Raw genomic sequence first — 17,110 nt, 5'->3', positions numbered from 1 at the left:
CTAGGTGAGCCAGGAGCGTGTTGGCAACCTTGACGCAAATAAAACCTGCACCCCAATTTCGTGCATCAAATTTTTTTTTTTTAAATATGTGGGGATTATTCGCGTAAATACGGTATTCTAATCTGTTTCATATTCATGTCTTGGCCTCCCCCTACAGTTTTTCCCAATTTTTGTTTAAAACTGAATCAACTTTCCTGGAATGAAAACATGGTGCGATAGAGTTTTGTTCAGTTGATGCGCCAACTATACAGTTTTGGAAAATGATAAAAAATACAGTTCAAAGAATTTCTCTGTACATACATGAGTAAGTTTAGCACTAAAATTGTATAGAGTCCGTTTAGTGTGACGGTGTGAGTGAAATAATCTGCTAGGCTGAGTGGCTGAAACACTGGCCTTCTGAATCCATCTGGTATTTCAGCATTTCTGAAAATAAAAATAATTTTAAAAGGGGGAACATAAATCCAATATCATTAATATTGTTGTTATTCTGTGAGCGAGAAAATGTAAACTACTGAAGAATATGTTAACTCGGATACGAGTTGCAGCCAACAACGACAATTCTGTGAGATATTGTAATGTCACTTGTAATTTCAATACTATGGACTTTTAGTTTCTCACTGAGATATTAACTTGTGTAGATCCTGTACTGTGGCAAGTCTGCCAGCCTGGGCATCAAGCAGGGAGGGCTGAGAGGAGGCAAGTGGGCTGAGTTACCAGTCACCAAGTCTCCCAAGGTGACGCATCTAGCTGTGGGACACGAAGGGATGCACGCTATTCTGCTGGCAGAGGATGGCTCTGTCTTGTTCGCTGGGACAGCACGCCGGGGAGAAGACGGAGACCAAAGTGAGTTTATGTTCATTAATCTGTATATTAAAAGAGTTTTCTAAAAACAGCTTTGGCAAATCCGTCCATCCGTTCTACAGGACCGATTAGCTTGAATTTTGTTTTAATCTCTCCAAAATTACCTGCCAGTGAATCATGAGACATTGATAGGTAACCAAGTTCAGCTATCTTTGAGTAATCAGAAAATCAGATCATTAAATGATCACTCCAGTAATTGCAGGCAAAGGCTTACCCAAACCTGCAATGCATTCTGCACTTAGCGGGTTGCTAAGCGACGAACACTTTCAGTAATCTATATATATATATATATATATATAATAAGAGTTTTGTCTGTACATTGCTCAGAATTTGAAAAGAATGATATTTATATATTGGTCATGTCCACAGTAACAAGGAAATGCAGTTTTTACTTTTCCGTAATTTATGTCTTTATGTATGTATGTACACGCATCACAAGAAAACGGCTGAAGAGAATGTAATAAAAATCGGTATGTTAAGTCCGGGGATGAGCCACTACAATCTAGGCTATAAATCATTTTATTCACGTTCAGTGAAATGGTAGTTTAGAGGAAGGCCTGAAATTTACTTCTCAAATATTTATATTATTAGTGGTCCTATCGATAAATACTACATAACTGAAGTTATATATAGTTAAATTTCCGATCATTTTTACTGTGCCGGTTGTCATAACACAGATATTCGTGAACTTGTAGTTTTGTTGCTAAGTCCATATCAACGCCAAGCCACAAGAAAATGGGTTAACATAATTTAATGAAAATCAGTATATAGAGTCAGGGAATAAGAAATTACAGTCTAAACTATAAATACAGTAGAAGTCCGTTATAGCGAGAATTCATAACATCGAACAATTTACTCGCTGTAACGGATTGTCGTTATATCCGATTTTTGTATAAAAGTCAGAAAACCCCCCATGCACATTAAAATTGGTATGAAACGGCAATCATTTTGTTCAAAACTTGCGTTTCCGCAGATGATATCCACACTACGGCTTAGTTGTTTGGTATTTTTCGTAATCTGATACTACATGAAAGTGTATGTTTAATTTCATTCTGAAAAAAATATAGTACCGTATTTCTCTGAATCCAAGATGATTCCCACTTTTTCCTACAAAAAATTTAAATCAGGCTCAAAAAGAACTTTGTAAAATCATATGAATGCCTTGTTGTACTGTAGGCCTACACATTTTAGACTATTTTTAGACGCTGAACATAGACTTTCGTCATGCCGTATTATTATTATTATTATTATTATTATTATTATTATTATTATTATTATTATTATTATTTGCAGCTGCACAAATATTCTTTATTTTCGCGGGTTTAAGGACCATTAACTTAACATTGGTATCATAATGCCGAAGAGAACCCGTTGAAAATTTTCCGGCAATACCTATTCCATGATTCTCTACAATACAACAATCCATCAGGAAATTATTTTTGCTGTCTAGAAAACTGGTAGGTACTTTTACACAGCGTCAGATATAACCGGCTACTGCTACATGCACATCTCGCTTGCCGCCTAGCGATGCATAGGCCTAATTGCGAACGTTGAAAGTCAGCGAACGAGTTTATTGCGCCACGGTATGGCCATTCTGCCCTTGCGTTTTTCGTGCACATGCCTCACAATTTCATCTTCGACTTCTTTAAAGCGTCCTTGTTGCGGATCACTGAATGAATTTTTTATACAGTACGCATTTTTTTAGCTCTTTGTCTTCACGCTAACGCCAAATATTGGCTTTATTTAGGCCTGTGTCGTATTTTCTTGCAACTGCACCTTTATTCTACATTTCCGAGTGTTTAATAACCATTAACTTAAAATTGGCATAATATCGACTAGCACCCGTTGAAAATTTCCCGGCAACACCCTTTCCATGTATCTTTACAATACGACTATCCATCACGAAAATATTCCTGCTGTCTATAAAACTTAATTTTACTAAGCGTCATGTACAATAAATGCGTTACAACTCTGCCACTGAGTAACCATGGCTTTTCTTAGAATTCGAAGGGTCGCATCTTTTGATGCCATTCTGCAGATTTGAGAAACACACTGTACAACCGGTTATCACGGCTAGCGATGTATAGTAAAGAGGCTGTCGTTTATTGTCAACGAATTCTGTGCGCGTGTGAAAAGAAGCAGCATGGTTACCACGGTAGTTGCCAGTGGTATCCATTAAATTACTGTTAGGCTGCGAATGCAACAACCCTTGAGTTTTTGCATGAGATTCTGAGAAAAAAAGTCTTGGATTCGGAGAAATACGGTATCACTCCAGAGATTTTTGTGGCAAACCCCTCAGCTTTCTTCTTCAAACAGCGCAACCTAACCTAACCGCATATGTATCATGAAAACATATTTGAAACGCATGTAGAGAAATAACCTCCTCGCGAAAAAATTACATGTAAATAGCCTTAACTAGATGCGAGAAGATATGAAATATCCTCTAAAATCAGTGATGTACTCTGCCATATCTTGAGGTGTATCACATTCTTACTTAATTTTCGTATATAACGTTAAAATTAAGATATCGTTTACTTAAGTCTTTATTTTGAACGAGTTAAAACAACTGCTATCGACCACGTTATTTACGCATTTATTACGAAAATGTGTTATCCTCTTTCATTTTGAATTTTCTTTAGAGAACAACAGTCGACAGGTACCTATTACTAATCAACTCCAAAATCGCCTTTGAATGTCAACGAGAGAGCTCGCAAATGCACAAAGTGAGAAAACTGTACCGTACTGATGATCAAACGCCATTTTGTTGCAAACATTTCAGTTTTTTTATTCAAACAGCGTCACGTATCCTAACTTAACCGTAAAATACGTATGATGAAAACACACTTCAAGCGCAAGTAGAGAAATGATAACTTTCTCGCTATAAATTTTCATAATAGCTTTCCGTAATTTAACCAGACGCAACAAAATATAAACTAACCTCTGAAATCAATTAAGCACTCTGCCGTATCTCGAGGTGTATTCCATTCTTACCTAAGTGCAGTATTTAGCCTCAAAATTAAGCGGTCGTTTAGTCAGCCTTAATTTTTAACGAGTTAACAACCGTTATCGGACACATTATTTACGCATTTATTACGAAAATATGTTCTCTTTCATTTCGAATTTTCTTTACAGAACAGCTGTCAACGGGTATTACTAATCGACTCCGACATCGCCTTCGAACATCGACAGGTGCACACAGTGAGGAAACGATGCCGAAGGCAATAGATCGCATGCAATATCATCACTGGGGTTCATAATAGAAGAAATCGCGCGCGCTTAATCGCTCGTAATAACGGATGCGTCAGTGATAGGGTTCTCTCTGTAACCGAAGGACAACACACAGTTTAATGTAGGAATTTTGAAGGGACAGAAAAAAGTCGTCGCTATAACGGAGTTCTCCTTATATGCCGTACTCGCTATAGCGGACTTCTACTGTAGTTTCATTCACCCTGGATGAAAATGTAGTTTAGGGGAAGGCGCCTAAAATTTAATTTTTAAATACCTATATTATTGGTCCTATCGAAAAGTACTACATAACGAAAGTTACAGAGAATACAATTTCCAATCATTTATGTTTTATTGTTTAACCGTAGCGACTATGATAAGAGTGGTATTTCAGAATTGGAAGAAAACCAAATGTGAAGGCCTACAATATCGAAAGCACATAATATTGATCGACAATAACATTACATTGACCATTGTTTGTTATGATGTTCGTTGTATCATATGCTGCCACTCATCTAAGACAGATGGGATTACTGCTGCGTACCGAGTATAACAGCCTGACTGAATTATGGCGGGAAATAGCTGGGGAGTTAGAAAACTTTCTTCTTAAGCATGCCATTCCTCGGGTTCATACATTTTCTGATACCGTACTGCTGGTTCGTAACAGACTGGTTAATCCTAGTATTCCAGCTATTCGATCCCTACTCTAAACGCTGTTTTCAGTGAGCAGTGTGCACACTTTCGGCAGAGGCTCCCTTAGTAGTAGTCATACCCTGGTCTAGAATTACAGTTTAGTCCTATTCCAAATTATAGCACCACAATTCACTAAATAACTCAAAATTCAACCACAAAAAGAGCTGTTTCTTAAGAAAAGCTTCTTTCTCTTCTTTTATTAAATTCTACATCTATTTTATTCCAAATTAGCAGTGAGGATGGGGTTTCTCTTCTGGTATGGAAGAAAAATTTGCCTCCTAGTCAGATAGTTTTTTCCGCCGCCATTGTAGGGAATTGAGATTTTCCAACTCATCGGGTACTCCTAGGAAACAGATTAATACTGTAAAAGAGCATGGTTTTTGCCCTGGAGCTCTCCGCTATTCGACCCCTTCGCCCTATGCTGAAAAAAGATAAAGAGTGTTCACGGATCACGGCTGTCCATGGCTTGGTCATTCCAGCTCTGGAAGTTTGTATTGTTAGATTGGCAGCATAGTACTGTTTGTTAAAAGTGAGAAAATGTGTGTGATTTTCCATTTGATTGAGTATTTCATATGAAAGCATTGCTTTTAATCGCGCCATTCCTACTGACGTCATTGTAATGACCTATGTTCATTTCAGTTGGGAAGACTACTCAGACAGTCTTTCGGAGGATGTAAAAGGGCAGGTGGAGAGTGAGTGTCTCAGTCTCTCCTTCAGTTGAAGTTACCTCCAGATATTGACCATCATCATTAACAGTTCCGTTCATTCCTACTAATGAACCGTTCCGAGCGAGTTGACTGTGCAGTTTGGGTCATTTGTTGTAGATGGTGCATTCAAACCCCTTTGTCGGCAGACTCGAAGATAATTTTCTGTGTTTGTAGTTTTTTCATACCAAGTACTTTAATGAAGGTCATGATCACTTCCTTCCCAGTCATAGCCTTGTCCTGTCCCATCATTGCAGTAAGATGAGTTTCTGTAATTAAAATACACTTATGAAAATGGAAATTGCAACACAATGAAGGCATTGGTCGTTTGTGTTGATTTTCAAGATATGAAACAATGCCATGTAGATATGTAAACGATCAAAGTTTCAGACCCATTGGATTGTTGCTACAGGTCTCCCCACGTGATTGGTCCTGGAGGAATCAACTCCAGTATACGGACTCTGGTGTAGCGTAGTTGACTTGCAATCTGTGCAGTGAAGTGTTCCCCGTCAAACATGCCTCGACGACAGAGAAGAGCACGCTTTCAACAACTGTCGCCGTTTGAGAGGGCTCGGATAATTGGACTGTGTGAGGCTGGATTATTGCTAAGGAATGACGCTGCACGTGTTGGCCAACAGGCATCTACGGTACAACGTGTATGGCAGCAGTGGTCAAATGAAGGTACCCACACTCGTAGACCTGGCACAGGCCCAGCGCGACAGACAACTGCGAGAGAGGATCGCCGCATCATTCGGATGGCCCGGATGGAACCCCATGCAACAGCAGCGCAAATTCGAGCATCTGTGGCACCCCACGTTACACAACAAACAGTTGGTAATCGCCTGAGTGCAGCTGGCTTACAAGCCCGTGTCCCTGCAGAAGGTGTTCCATTGACCCGACAACAGCGACGTGTAAGGCTGGCCTGGTGTCGAGAAAGATCGATGTGGGTCGACGAATGACATAGGGTCGTCTTTAGTGATGAATCGCGTTTCTGTCTTGACCGCAGTGATCGCCGGAATCGTGTGCGCCGACGTACCGGGGAGAGGGGCCGTCCAGATCTTATTGTCGAGAGGCACACATGGCCGACACCAAGCATTATGGTCTGGGGAGCTATTGGCTTTAATGTGAAATCACAATTAGTGCTTGTTGAGGGCACTATGACTGCTCGACAGTACGTTGATAGGGTACTCAATCCAGTGGTGGTCCCTATGATGGCGAACATTGCTAATGGGATGTTTCAGCAGGACATTGCCCGGGTTCACACTGCACGCATCTGCAGAGAAGCTCTCCACGACATCACAACCTTAGAATGGCCCGCCAGATCCCCGGACCTCAGTCCTATTGAGCATGTGTGGGACATGATGGGTCGACAGCTGGCCAACCATCTTCAGCCACCCACAACTCTGGAACAACAGACCCATGCAGTGCAGCAAGCATGGGCCACAATTCCTCAGGAAGCGATCCAGGGCCTTATTGACTCCATGCCTCGACGAGTTCATCAATGTATTGCAGCTTGTGGTGGGCGCATCCTGTAATGATTGTTGTCCAAACTTGCGGTCAGAGGGACCTGAAAGTGTAATCATCGAATCACAACCGAACACCCGTCCTGCACGTTCAGTTGCAGCAATATAGCACCACTCCTTCTGGGTGTTGCAATTTCCATTTTCTTCAGTGTACCTTCTGTGCATCTGATTGAAAATTCACTGGATGACATTATATGTAATGTCCTGTTATATTTGCTGTTTAATAGTTTTGAAAGATATGGATGTATTGCAGTATGTTGAAGATTCCATGGTCCACTCACAGGTTGTCCAGATGAACACTTTTGTGCAAACCATGAGTAAGAAGCTTCCATCCAATGACTGGACTTCTCATAACTTTGTGCCACAAACTTCCTTCATCACTGTCAAGTTAGCATGCAAATGTCAGAAGAGACTCAGATTGTGTCTTAATGTCAGAAGTCGTATATTTTCGCTCACTGTACGTTTGCGGTAGTGAACAGCCCAATTCACCTTTCTTTAAGCTATCCAAAATCTCCAGTTTGTCCTTAATCATTAACACAATTCTTTTCTGCTTTGAGATTGACATTGTGCATAGAGAACACTACACAAAGTTATTGTTACTATCACTCCCTTTCCCTCCCACTGCCAACTTACGTAATGTATCAACATAGGAAGTAAAAAAGGACTCTTCATGACCGGATAATTGAGGATCTGGATAAGTAAGGTCTGGATAATAGAGTTTCTACTGTACTTACAAAATTCAGTACAATTTTATTCATTTCCTCTTTGCATTTTCTCTGAGTAACGATAAATGCGAAAAGAATAAATTGCTGAGCTTACTCTCTTATCATTGAATTTTCTACTTACCTGAATAGAAAAGACTGTAATTGAAGGGCATATCTATGTCCAACGTAAAAAGAAAGTCAGTCTGTCTGTTTAACAATGTGTCCATTTTACAGAAATAGTTTCACATGGCTTTCCATATTGCTGTTGCTGGGGAGGTGTCCACCCTAAAGAGGTTTCTGAAACCAGAGGTTTTTTAGGGTATTATTTTTATTTTATTTTTTTGCTAGTTGCTTTACGTCGCAGTGACACAGATAGGTCTTATGGCAACGATGAGACAGGAAAGGGCTAGGAGTGGGAAGGAAGCGGCCGTGGCCTTAATGAAGGTACAGCCCCAGCATTTGCCTGGTGAAAATGGGAAACCACGGAAAACCATGTTCAGGGCTGCCAACAGTGGGGTTCGAACCTACTATCTCCCGAATACTGGATACTGGCCACACTTAAATTATCATCATCATCATCATGTATGATGTATGATTATTGTCTGTATTCTACCTTTGTGTGATGATCGCTCTAATTGAATAATTCCTTATTTGTGTTTCTGTCAAAAGGTAAAGCTCGCCGCCAGCCAAAGCCTGTGAAGCCAAAGAAGATGATGAAGGTTGATGGTCAGCACATCGTACATGCTGCCTGTAACAACGGAACTACTGCCTTAGTCACCAAAGAAGGCGAATTGCTTATGTTTGGCAAAGACACTGGACACTGTGATGGCAGTTCAGGTTAGTTTTCATTTCTTATACACATCTAAACTTTTAACTTGCAAATGTGTTTTTTTTTTTTTAACCAGAAACAGAATTCAAGTACTAATGCAATATTCTTTTCTCGGTTAGTCACTATTTCACTTTCAAATTATCTCCTTTAATGTTTGGATTTACATGGCTGCTACTGGTACTCTTCTGATGTGGGAGATCCCAGAACTAAAGTATTTCAAGTTGATTGGAACTCGTGGCATTCATTTGGTCAAGATCTTCAGTCTTTGATCTGTGGAAGTGTTGAATAAAGAAAGAACCTGATAAATAAAGGGATAGGGATAAAGATGTATAAAATTGGTTAAAAAAATAATAAACTAGAAACACAGCTGGAAGAAAGGAGCCCACGACGTCAGTGTACCATATTTATTCATTCATAAGCCGACACCGACTGTAAGCTTACTCCTGGGAAAAACTAAAATCTTTTTAAAAAGTGAATGAAGTACACACAGCTCAGGAATAAATTTCCTATCCTTTTAATTGTTTAGTCAGTCATCGCATCAGATTATTCAGATTCATCGTAATTTTTTTCTTCTTTTTTAAAATTATTATTATTATCATCATCATGTATGACACTTTCATGTAATGATCACTCTAATTGAATAATTCATTATTTGTGTTTTTATAAATACATGACCGATGATTTTTCATACAGTAGTTGGAGACAATGCCAGAATTTAAAAAGCTTCATTTAGTAGAATTGTTCGCAAAGTTTTTACAGGGATAAAATCCATGAGAATATTACTTAGAAATTCCTTCAGTTGAAGAATGTTAATAGATGATCCACTACTCATGAAATATGCCGTTTGCTAATATTTTAGGTGCATTAGAAAGGACCTCACAATAATCCAATCGCCTGGAGGAAATAGAGCTGAAATGTACCACAATCAGAAGGACTATTTTTCTATTATGCCTAATGATCGAGTGATTAATGATTCTAACCTCCAAATCAAGGAGTAGTTCTGGCCATGTTCTGTAAACATCGGTATAGTATTTAATAAGCCGGGCTGAGTGGCTGGCCTTCTGACCCCAACATGGCAGGTTCGATCCTGCCTCAATCCGGTGGTATTTGAAGGTGCTCGAATACGTCAGCCTCGTGTCGGTAGATTTACTGGCACATAAAAGAACTCCTGCGCGACAAAATTCTGGCACCTCGGCGTCTCTGAAAACCATAAAAGTAGTTAGAGGGACGTAAAGCAAATAGCATTATTACCCCTTTTAAGAAGTTTCCTGCTTGAGATTTTTTTTTTTTTTATTCCTGGAAAAACTTCTTAACAGACTTTTACTGTACATGTTAATGCGGGATAGCGAATTGTGCAAAGTTGACAGGTGTCTGCACTCTCAATTGTAATATTATTATTATTATTATTATTATTATTATTATTATTATTATTATTATTATTATTATTATTATTATTGTTGTTGTTGTTGTTGTTGTTGTTGTTATTATTATTATTATTATTATTATTATTATTATTATTATTATTATTATTATTATTATTATTATTATTATTATTATTATTATTAGACAACTGTGGCTGCAGCGACAAGGCTTAGCCTTTAGAATATGATGACGATGATGATGATTTAAAGGCATTAATGTTTGATATTTTACCTTTGAGGCATTCTACTGTATTAGTTCATTCATTATATAAAATTAATAGTAATTGTAGTTTTATGTTATCCGGTTTAAGGGAGTTGGCAGCCAAAATTATTTGGGCCCAGAGGCATTGCAGTAGTTTTTTTAGAGGCTAATACAGGGACAATGTTTTTTACAGTATCCGTTCAGGGGATTGTCACTCGCCCGGTCGCCCACACTGAGAGTCTGTCTCATGCCAAGTAGAATCTCATTCTCTCCTTACTATTTCCCGAGGCCGTGCGTTTAGGGTCGCGCAGCTGTGAGCTTGCATTCGGGAGATAGTGGGTTCGAACCCCAATGTCCGCAACCCTGAAGATGGTTTTCCTGGTTTCCCAATTTCACACGAGGCAAATGCTGGGGCTGTACCTTAATTAAGGCCACGGCCATTTCCTTCCCACTCCTAGCCCTCTCCTATCCCATCGTCGCCATAAGACCTATCTGTGTTGGTGCTACGTAAAGCCAATTGTAAAAAAAAAAAGTTTTATGCACTCAGGGAAGTGAAGGGAAGCAGCGTGGTTACCATGGTTGCTGCCAGTGGTGTTCGTTCTCTTAGGTTGTGAATGCAAGACAGCCCTTGATTTTTCACATGAGATTCTGAGAAAAAATGTTATCGTGGATTTGAAGAAGTATGGTACATTATACTTTTCTCCTTTTGTGTTTGTCCTGTATATCTATCTCCTGTATTTAACTTTGACTTATGCTTTTTCCCTTTTCCTGTACTTATCCAGCCTTTTTTCTTATCCTCCACTTCCCACATCAAAACTGAAGAACTGTCCGGGTGGCCGTGCAATGAATGTTGAAGCCCGTCCTCCTTATGAAGCCGGGAAGCAGAAACAAGCTTGTCGGGGGCTGAGAAGAAATGGATGTAGAAGAACTGAGATTGATGTGGAGAGAGCCCATCTGTTTAAAGCCAGCAGTGTATGAAGGTGTAGAAATGTCCTTATCCTTTTGTATTTTCGTGCTTGTCCTTGTCTCCTCTTTCTGTTGCTCCCTCTTGCCATTATGTTTGTCTTATTCTGTATTCCTTTCTTATTCTTATCTCTCTATATGACTTGTTACAATATATGCAGGGCTGATGACCTTCGGTGTTAGGCCCCTTAAAACAACAAGCATCATCAACAATATATGCAAAGTACACTGAGTGGCCAAAAGTCATGGGAAGACACTGAATGTGATGTTAATAACAAGTTGCTCCTCCGCGAGCCCTCAAAACAGCGAGGCATCGACTCTACAAGGTGTTGGAATCGTTCTGGAGGAATCTGAATCCACGCATGTTGTACTGCTGCCCACAATTGGTCTTGTGTAGTTGGTGCCAGGTTCATGGAGTGTACACCAGCATCGACAGCATCCCATAAATGCTCGATTGGATTAAGATCGGGGATCTGGAGGGCCAAATATGGTCGTAACTTCTCTGGGGTGCTCCTCCAACCAATTGCGTGCCACCACAGGACAGTGACATGGCGCATTGTCCAGTTGAAATATGGCATTTCTATCAGGGTACTCTAGGGCCAGAAAGGGATGTAGATGGTTTGAAAGAATATCCACATAACGTGCACCTGTCAGTGCTCCCTGCAGCCAGGCAATGGGGCCTAATTGTGATCATGAGAATGCCTCCCAGACCAGAACTGAGCCACCTCCCGCCTGGACACAACTTTGTTGACACGCAGGATTCATAGCTTCATGGGGCAGACGCCACACTCTCACGCGCCCATTTGCTCAGTACAACTGGAACCGGGATTCATCGGACCATACCACACGCCGCCACTGTTCCATCATCCATTGCCGATATTTGCGGGCCCTTGCACGTTGTTGAGCTCTGTGTCGAGGTGTGGACACGAGTTGGTCGTCAACTGTGAAGCCTATGCGGTACAGTTGCCTCCTTACTGTCTTAGTAGAAATGGGTTCCTGACTCCCAACATTCAACTGGACAGTGATCTGACTCACAGTAGCCCGTCGAACACCCAGTATGGTTCTGGAGAGGCAATGTGGTGTCCGTTAAACACCTGTGGACTTCCCATGTGGCAGTTTATGTTGGTGATAACATTCTCTGCGTTATTAAAGATCCACCCTCGACATAATGGAGCCTGGAAACCTGAATTCGCGTAAGATATCCGCAGTGCTATGACCCATGCGCTATGTGCTGATGATCATCCCACGTTGAAAGTCGGTTGACTCGCGACATGTTTCCATCTTCACAGCACTGGTGTCTGTGACAGACTGCTCAGCTAGTCGCAACGCTCAGAGGTCATACACAGCACATTTTCTAATGGGACACTCCTTCCCGTGATTTTTGGCCACTCAGTGTAAATTCTTCACTAACTAGACTTATACAAAAAGAAATGTATTTATTCTTACTGTTGTTGGCTAACTGTAACTTTTCTGTAGATTTCCAGTTGTCATGTCTTTTTTTTTTTGGGATAAAATGTTGTACAAGTTACAGAAGTAAAGAACATGATAGTGATGTTTTCAGTATTTTTTCTTTTTTTTCTTGTGTCCCTCTAGGTGTTGTGTCAGACTTGAAGGGAGTGCATGTAACCCAGGTGGCTCTAGGCAAGGCACACGCTGTGATGCTCACAAACAAAGGCCATGTGTACACATTTGGTATCAATAACAAAGGACAGTGTGGCAGAGATTTTGCCACTCAAGTGAGAGAAGGTAAGTCTTAAATCTATAATGTACATCCTTTTTCTTTGGGGCCAGTGACCTATATGTTAGGCCCCTTTAAACAACAATCATCGTAGTCATTATTAGAGGCACCTCCTTGAGATGAAAATTTTTGCCAATTTCATAATTTTTTAAAAGTTATATCAGAAAAAATGTGTTATTTTTATTTTATTGTCAATAATTTTTCTAAATTTCTGTTTCCACTTTTCAGCAATAACAGCTAAACCAAAAGGTAGCTGTTACTGTATTTGCTGTAAAACATTGTATATTATTTTTACATATGTACAAGGAACATGAGAGTTAGTCTTCTGCTGAAAACACATGTTACATAACAACAAAGCATGGATGTTTGGAAGAAATGTATCCTACCACTTTTAAGAAGCGGGGCCTAGCCTTCGTACTAATTTACACATCAGTATGATAATGACAGAGATACCATGAGTTCCATATTACTGGGAATGAGAGCTGTAGTGGCAATTTAGTGCATTACATAACAATTTTTTTTTTTTTTTTAACTTGTGAAACATTAAATAAAATTTAGAATAGTAAAAACCATATGGAAAATTCTAAATTCCCATGGAGGGAATGTAATTAAGTTGCATATCATAAAATCAAAATTAAACAAGGTAAAAAAATAGGACAAAACTTTCCAGTCTGTCAAACACACAAAATTTCAATAAAAATTATAACACCTGTAAAAAATAGTGTGTATGTCCAATTTGACTAAGTCAACACTGGAAAGTATGGCTTCCTTCTTTAAAAAAATGGTAAAAGGAATCATGACAACTACAGGCATGATGTGGATAACTGCAGGAACCCTGCGAGGTTATGGATCAAATGACTTTTGTGGCCAAAACTTTGACCAAATAACAAACACTACCGGTAGCATAAACACAAAATAGAAATACAAAGCCTGGTGTAATTAAGTTGCAGTCTTACAATCTTGCCGATACTAGTCGTCATGAAAGGTACTTTTGAAAGTAATTTCTGATAGAAGCCAGAGCTCCTGGACAACACGTCTGCTCTACATGATCCTGAAGACAGAGAATGAAGCTTCCTTGTGATGTGCTTTCCAAAGATAACCAACGCTGGGTGGAGGAACAGGAAATGGCATGGCAAAATTAATGACCAATGACCGCACAGGAGTTGCCTTTTGATTTATTTAAACCAATCAGATACTTTGTAAAGTATTTTTCATTACAAGATGAAAATGTGAAGTGATCACCTTATCAAAAATAAAATACAGATTATAGGAAAACAGTTTAAATGAATCAGATTTACTGAGGTCAAGCTTAGAGAGAAATTTAATCTTAAGGTACAAAACTGTAGCTTGCCTCATGCCAACGTGAAGATGGATGTAGAACCTCTTTACACTATTCTAAATTATAATTGATTTTTGATAAAAAGATTGATGAGTAAACTCCTGTGACAAATAAAACTTGAAATAAAATAAAATTAAGTTACATTAGGAAAGTTTAGATTTGCTTACCACAAGAGAAGCCAGAGCTCCTGGACAACACGTCCACTCTACATGATCCTGAAGACAGAGAATGAAGCTTCCCTGTGTTGCGCTTTCCAAAGATAACCAACGCTGGGTGGTGCAACAGGAAATGGCATGGCAAAATTAATGACCAATGACCGCACAAGAGTTGCCTTTCAATTTCAATCAAATTTAAATTTTCCATTTGATGCTTGTTGTCTTGTCCTTGTAAACTTCTCAAGCATGTATGTTGTGCAAGTCCCAGAAGAATCGACACATGCGGCTAGGGTGTCTGACAGATTTCGAGCCTTAAATTTAATACAGTATTAACTGATACAAAATTTACTTGAACTAGGCCAAATCTATAAACTCTTGCAATACACATCACAAGACATTATGTTACACATTGAAAATGACCTCACTATCAACATTACTCACTGGGATTCACAAAGTCTTCACTGCATCTTCCGTAAAAGGCCCACATTCTGATTTCAGGGAAAGAAGAATGGCAGTCACATCATTATCTTTACCTGCTCTATATGAACCACCACCTAGATCCCTTAACACTGTGTATAGTTTAAGATATTTTGGTGATGAAAGTTCTCGTAGATTGAGAATTTGCTTTATTAGACGAGAGACTTTATAATTTTCTAAATTACCTTTCATTATGCTTCTTGGATCAAAGAGCGATTTTACATAATTTAGTTGATTATGTGCAATTTTGCTTAAAGATAAATGTGCAACATTTCTGTATTTCATGCTTTACAGAAGAAAAAAAAAAGGTGCCTGTAGTCATCATCATTTTTCTTTGATGCTAAATTCTTGGGTGAGATTTCAAGTCTTTTAGGCCTGTGTAAGTACAAATCATCATCATCATCATCATCATCATCATCATCATCATCTCCAGTCTTTATGAGGTGAGTGTAAGATAGTGAGAAAATGGCATAAACTGTGGAAAGGAACGAACAAAAGGCAAGATGTTTATTTCCTTTGATATTCTCTCTTCTCTAATTAAATGTTGTTTTCAGTGCCCATGGTGGTGGCGATGGAGACCACAGGTGAGGAGGAGGCTGAAGATGAAGAACTGGACTGGGAGGATGCTCAGGAAGTCATGTGTCCTCCAGGAAAACACAAGTGGAAACATGATCTCTGTATGGTGTGTACAGTGTGCAGAGAGTGTACTGGATACAGCATCAGCTGTCTGAGTAGCATGCGGCCTGACAGAAATCCCGGACAGTGAGTACTTCCCTTATTTTCATTTAAATTTTTCTTTACATGTATTTGTCCACACTCAATATATATTCGAATACTCTCTGCATTTGTATATGAGAGAACAGAGGACATATTTCTCTGAATCCAAGATGATGTTTTTTTTCTCAGAATCTCGTGTGAAATATCAAGGGTTGTCTTCCATTCGCGACCTAACAGTAATGATCATCTCTGGCAGCTACCACGGTAACCACGCTGCTTCTTTTCAAACGTGGGGGTTGTCTTGAATTCAGTCTTCTTGGATTCGGAGAAATACGAATGTTTGCAGGAGAACCAACAAATAGATATGACACACACACATTCTGGGGATGCAAATGGCTTGAAAATTAGTACAGTAGAACCTCGATTCTCCGTTTTTGGAGGGACCACCGAAAAAAAACGTACAACACAGGAAAACGGAAAATCCGGGAATGAATGAACCATGAACAATTTGGCTAAACATCACCAAAAAAAAAAAAATGTATACTTAAAATCTTACAAACACCCCTAAACCAAACTATAACCCCAATGAGCCTTCCACCTACCAAGCGACCGCTGCTCGGTCCGAACGCCTGCAGATTACGAGGTGACGCATGGTCGGTGTGACGAATCCTCTCGGCCGTTATTCCTACCTCTAGACCGGGATCGCCTTCTCACCATTAAATAGCGCCTCAATTAAAGGTAATCGTAGAATGAGTGAACCTGGAACCAGCCCTCATATCCAGGTAAATGTGTCTGACCTGGCCGGGAATCGAACCTGGGTCCTCCGGTTGAGAGGCAGGCAAGTTCGACCGCGGGGCCGGCTTCAAACATTAATTACCGGTACGCGGCTTAAAAGTCTCGAAACTTTACATTCAGTTTTACCGGGGAAACTTCTTTCAGTTCAGCAACTTTGATCGGTCAAACTGTTCGAAAAACCTAATAACATTAAGCCAAACAATCGACCACAAGTATTTTTTAATTCTCTAATCTAATAAAATAAAGCACATTGGATACAAAATCGTCCAACATGATGGCGAAATCCCTTTTTCTTTAAATCTCCCATTGTAATTTGGTCACCAGTATACTGTTCGTAGTCAGTTTGTGGAAATCTACCGCGCAAATTAGGCCTACGGCCTACATCAACTTTTAAAGGTTATGTTGAACTCGAGAATATTATTTCGAATGTAAGTATCGATTCTCAAGTTTTCGAATGCATTATATTCAATAATGTCCGTCACTAATCACGATTAAATTGGAAAGAGAAAAAATATCATCAAAACTTCCGAATTTACGGTTATTCGCGACCTTGACCTCAGCTGGAAAACGCCCTCGCTGTCCAAGTCGGTACGAGTGCGAATTGATGCAAAGGTTTTTACATGTAACGTGCGCAAATAAAACGACTGCGGTTTTAACATTTTAACACAATAACGTGAAATTCCTAGTCTTACATTAGGACCAAAACAGTAAAAGGCAATCCCAAAACCTCCCATGGCTTTATGTATGTAAGGTGAAACATCTGT

General features: G+C 39.5%; 1 protein-coding gene across 1 annotated transcript in view; it reads left to right on the top strand.

Annotated features, from left to right (window-relative positions):
* Positions 1-17,110, top strand: part of hiw (highwire) — an 815,007-nt gene that overhangs the window by 48,498 nt on the left and 749,399 nt on the right. Inside the window, exons 9-12 of the mRNA XM_068229800.1 lie at positions 639-843; positions 8,380-8,547; positions 12,719-12,871; positions 15,389-15,596. Coding sequence (XP_068085901.1) covers positions 639-843; positions 8,380-8,547; positions 12,719-12,871; positions 15,389-15,596 — 734 coding nt within the window. The remainder of the gene's footprint in view (positions 1-638; positions 844-8,379; positions 8,548-12,718; positions 12,872-15,388; positions 15,597-17,110) is intronic.

The sequence above is a fragment of the Anabrus simplex genome, chromosome 12 (genome assembly GCF_040414725.1).
Source record: "Anabrus simplex isolate iqAnaSimp1 chromosome 12, ASM4041472v1, whole genome shotgun sequence".
Lineage (NCBI taxonomy): Eukaryota > Metazoa > Arthropoda > Insecta > Orthoptera > Tettigoniidae > Anabrus > Anabrus simplex.
Note: the sequence above shows the minus strand (reverse complement) of the source record. Positions and strands in the feature narration are given on the sequence as shown.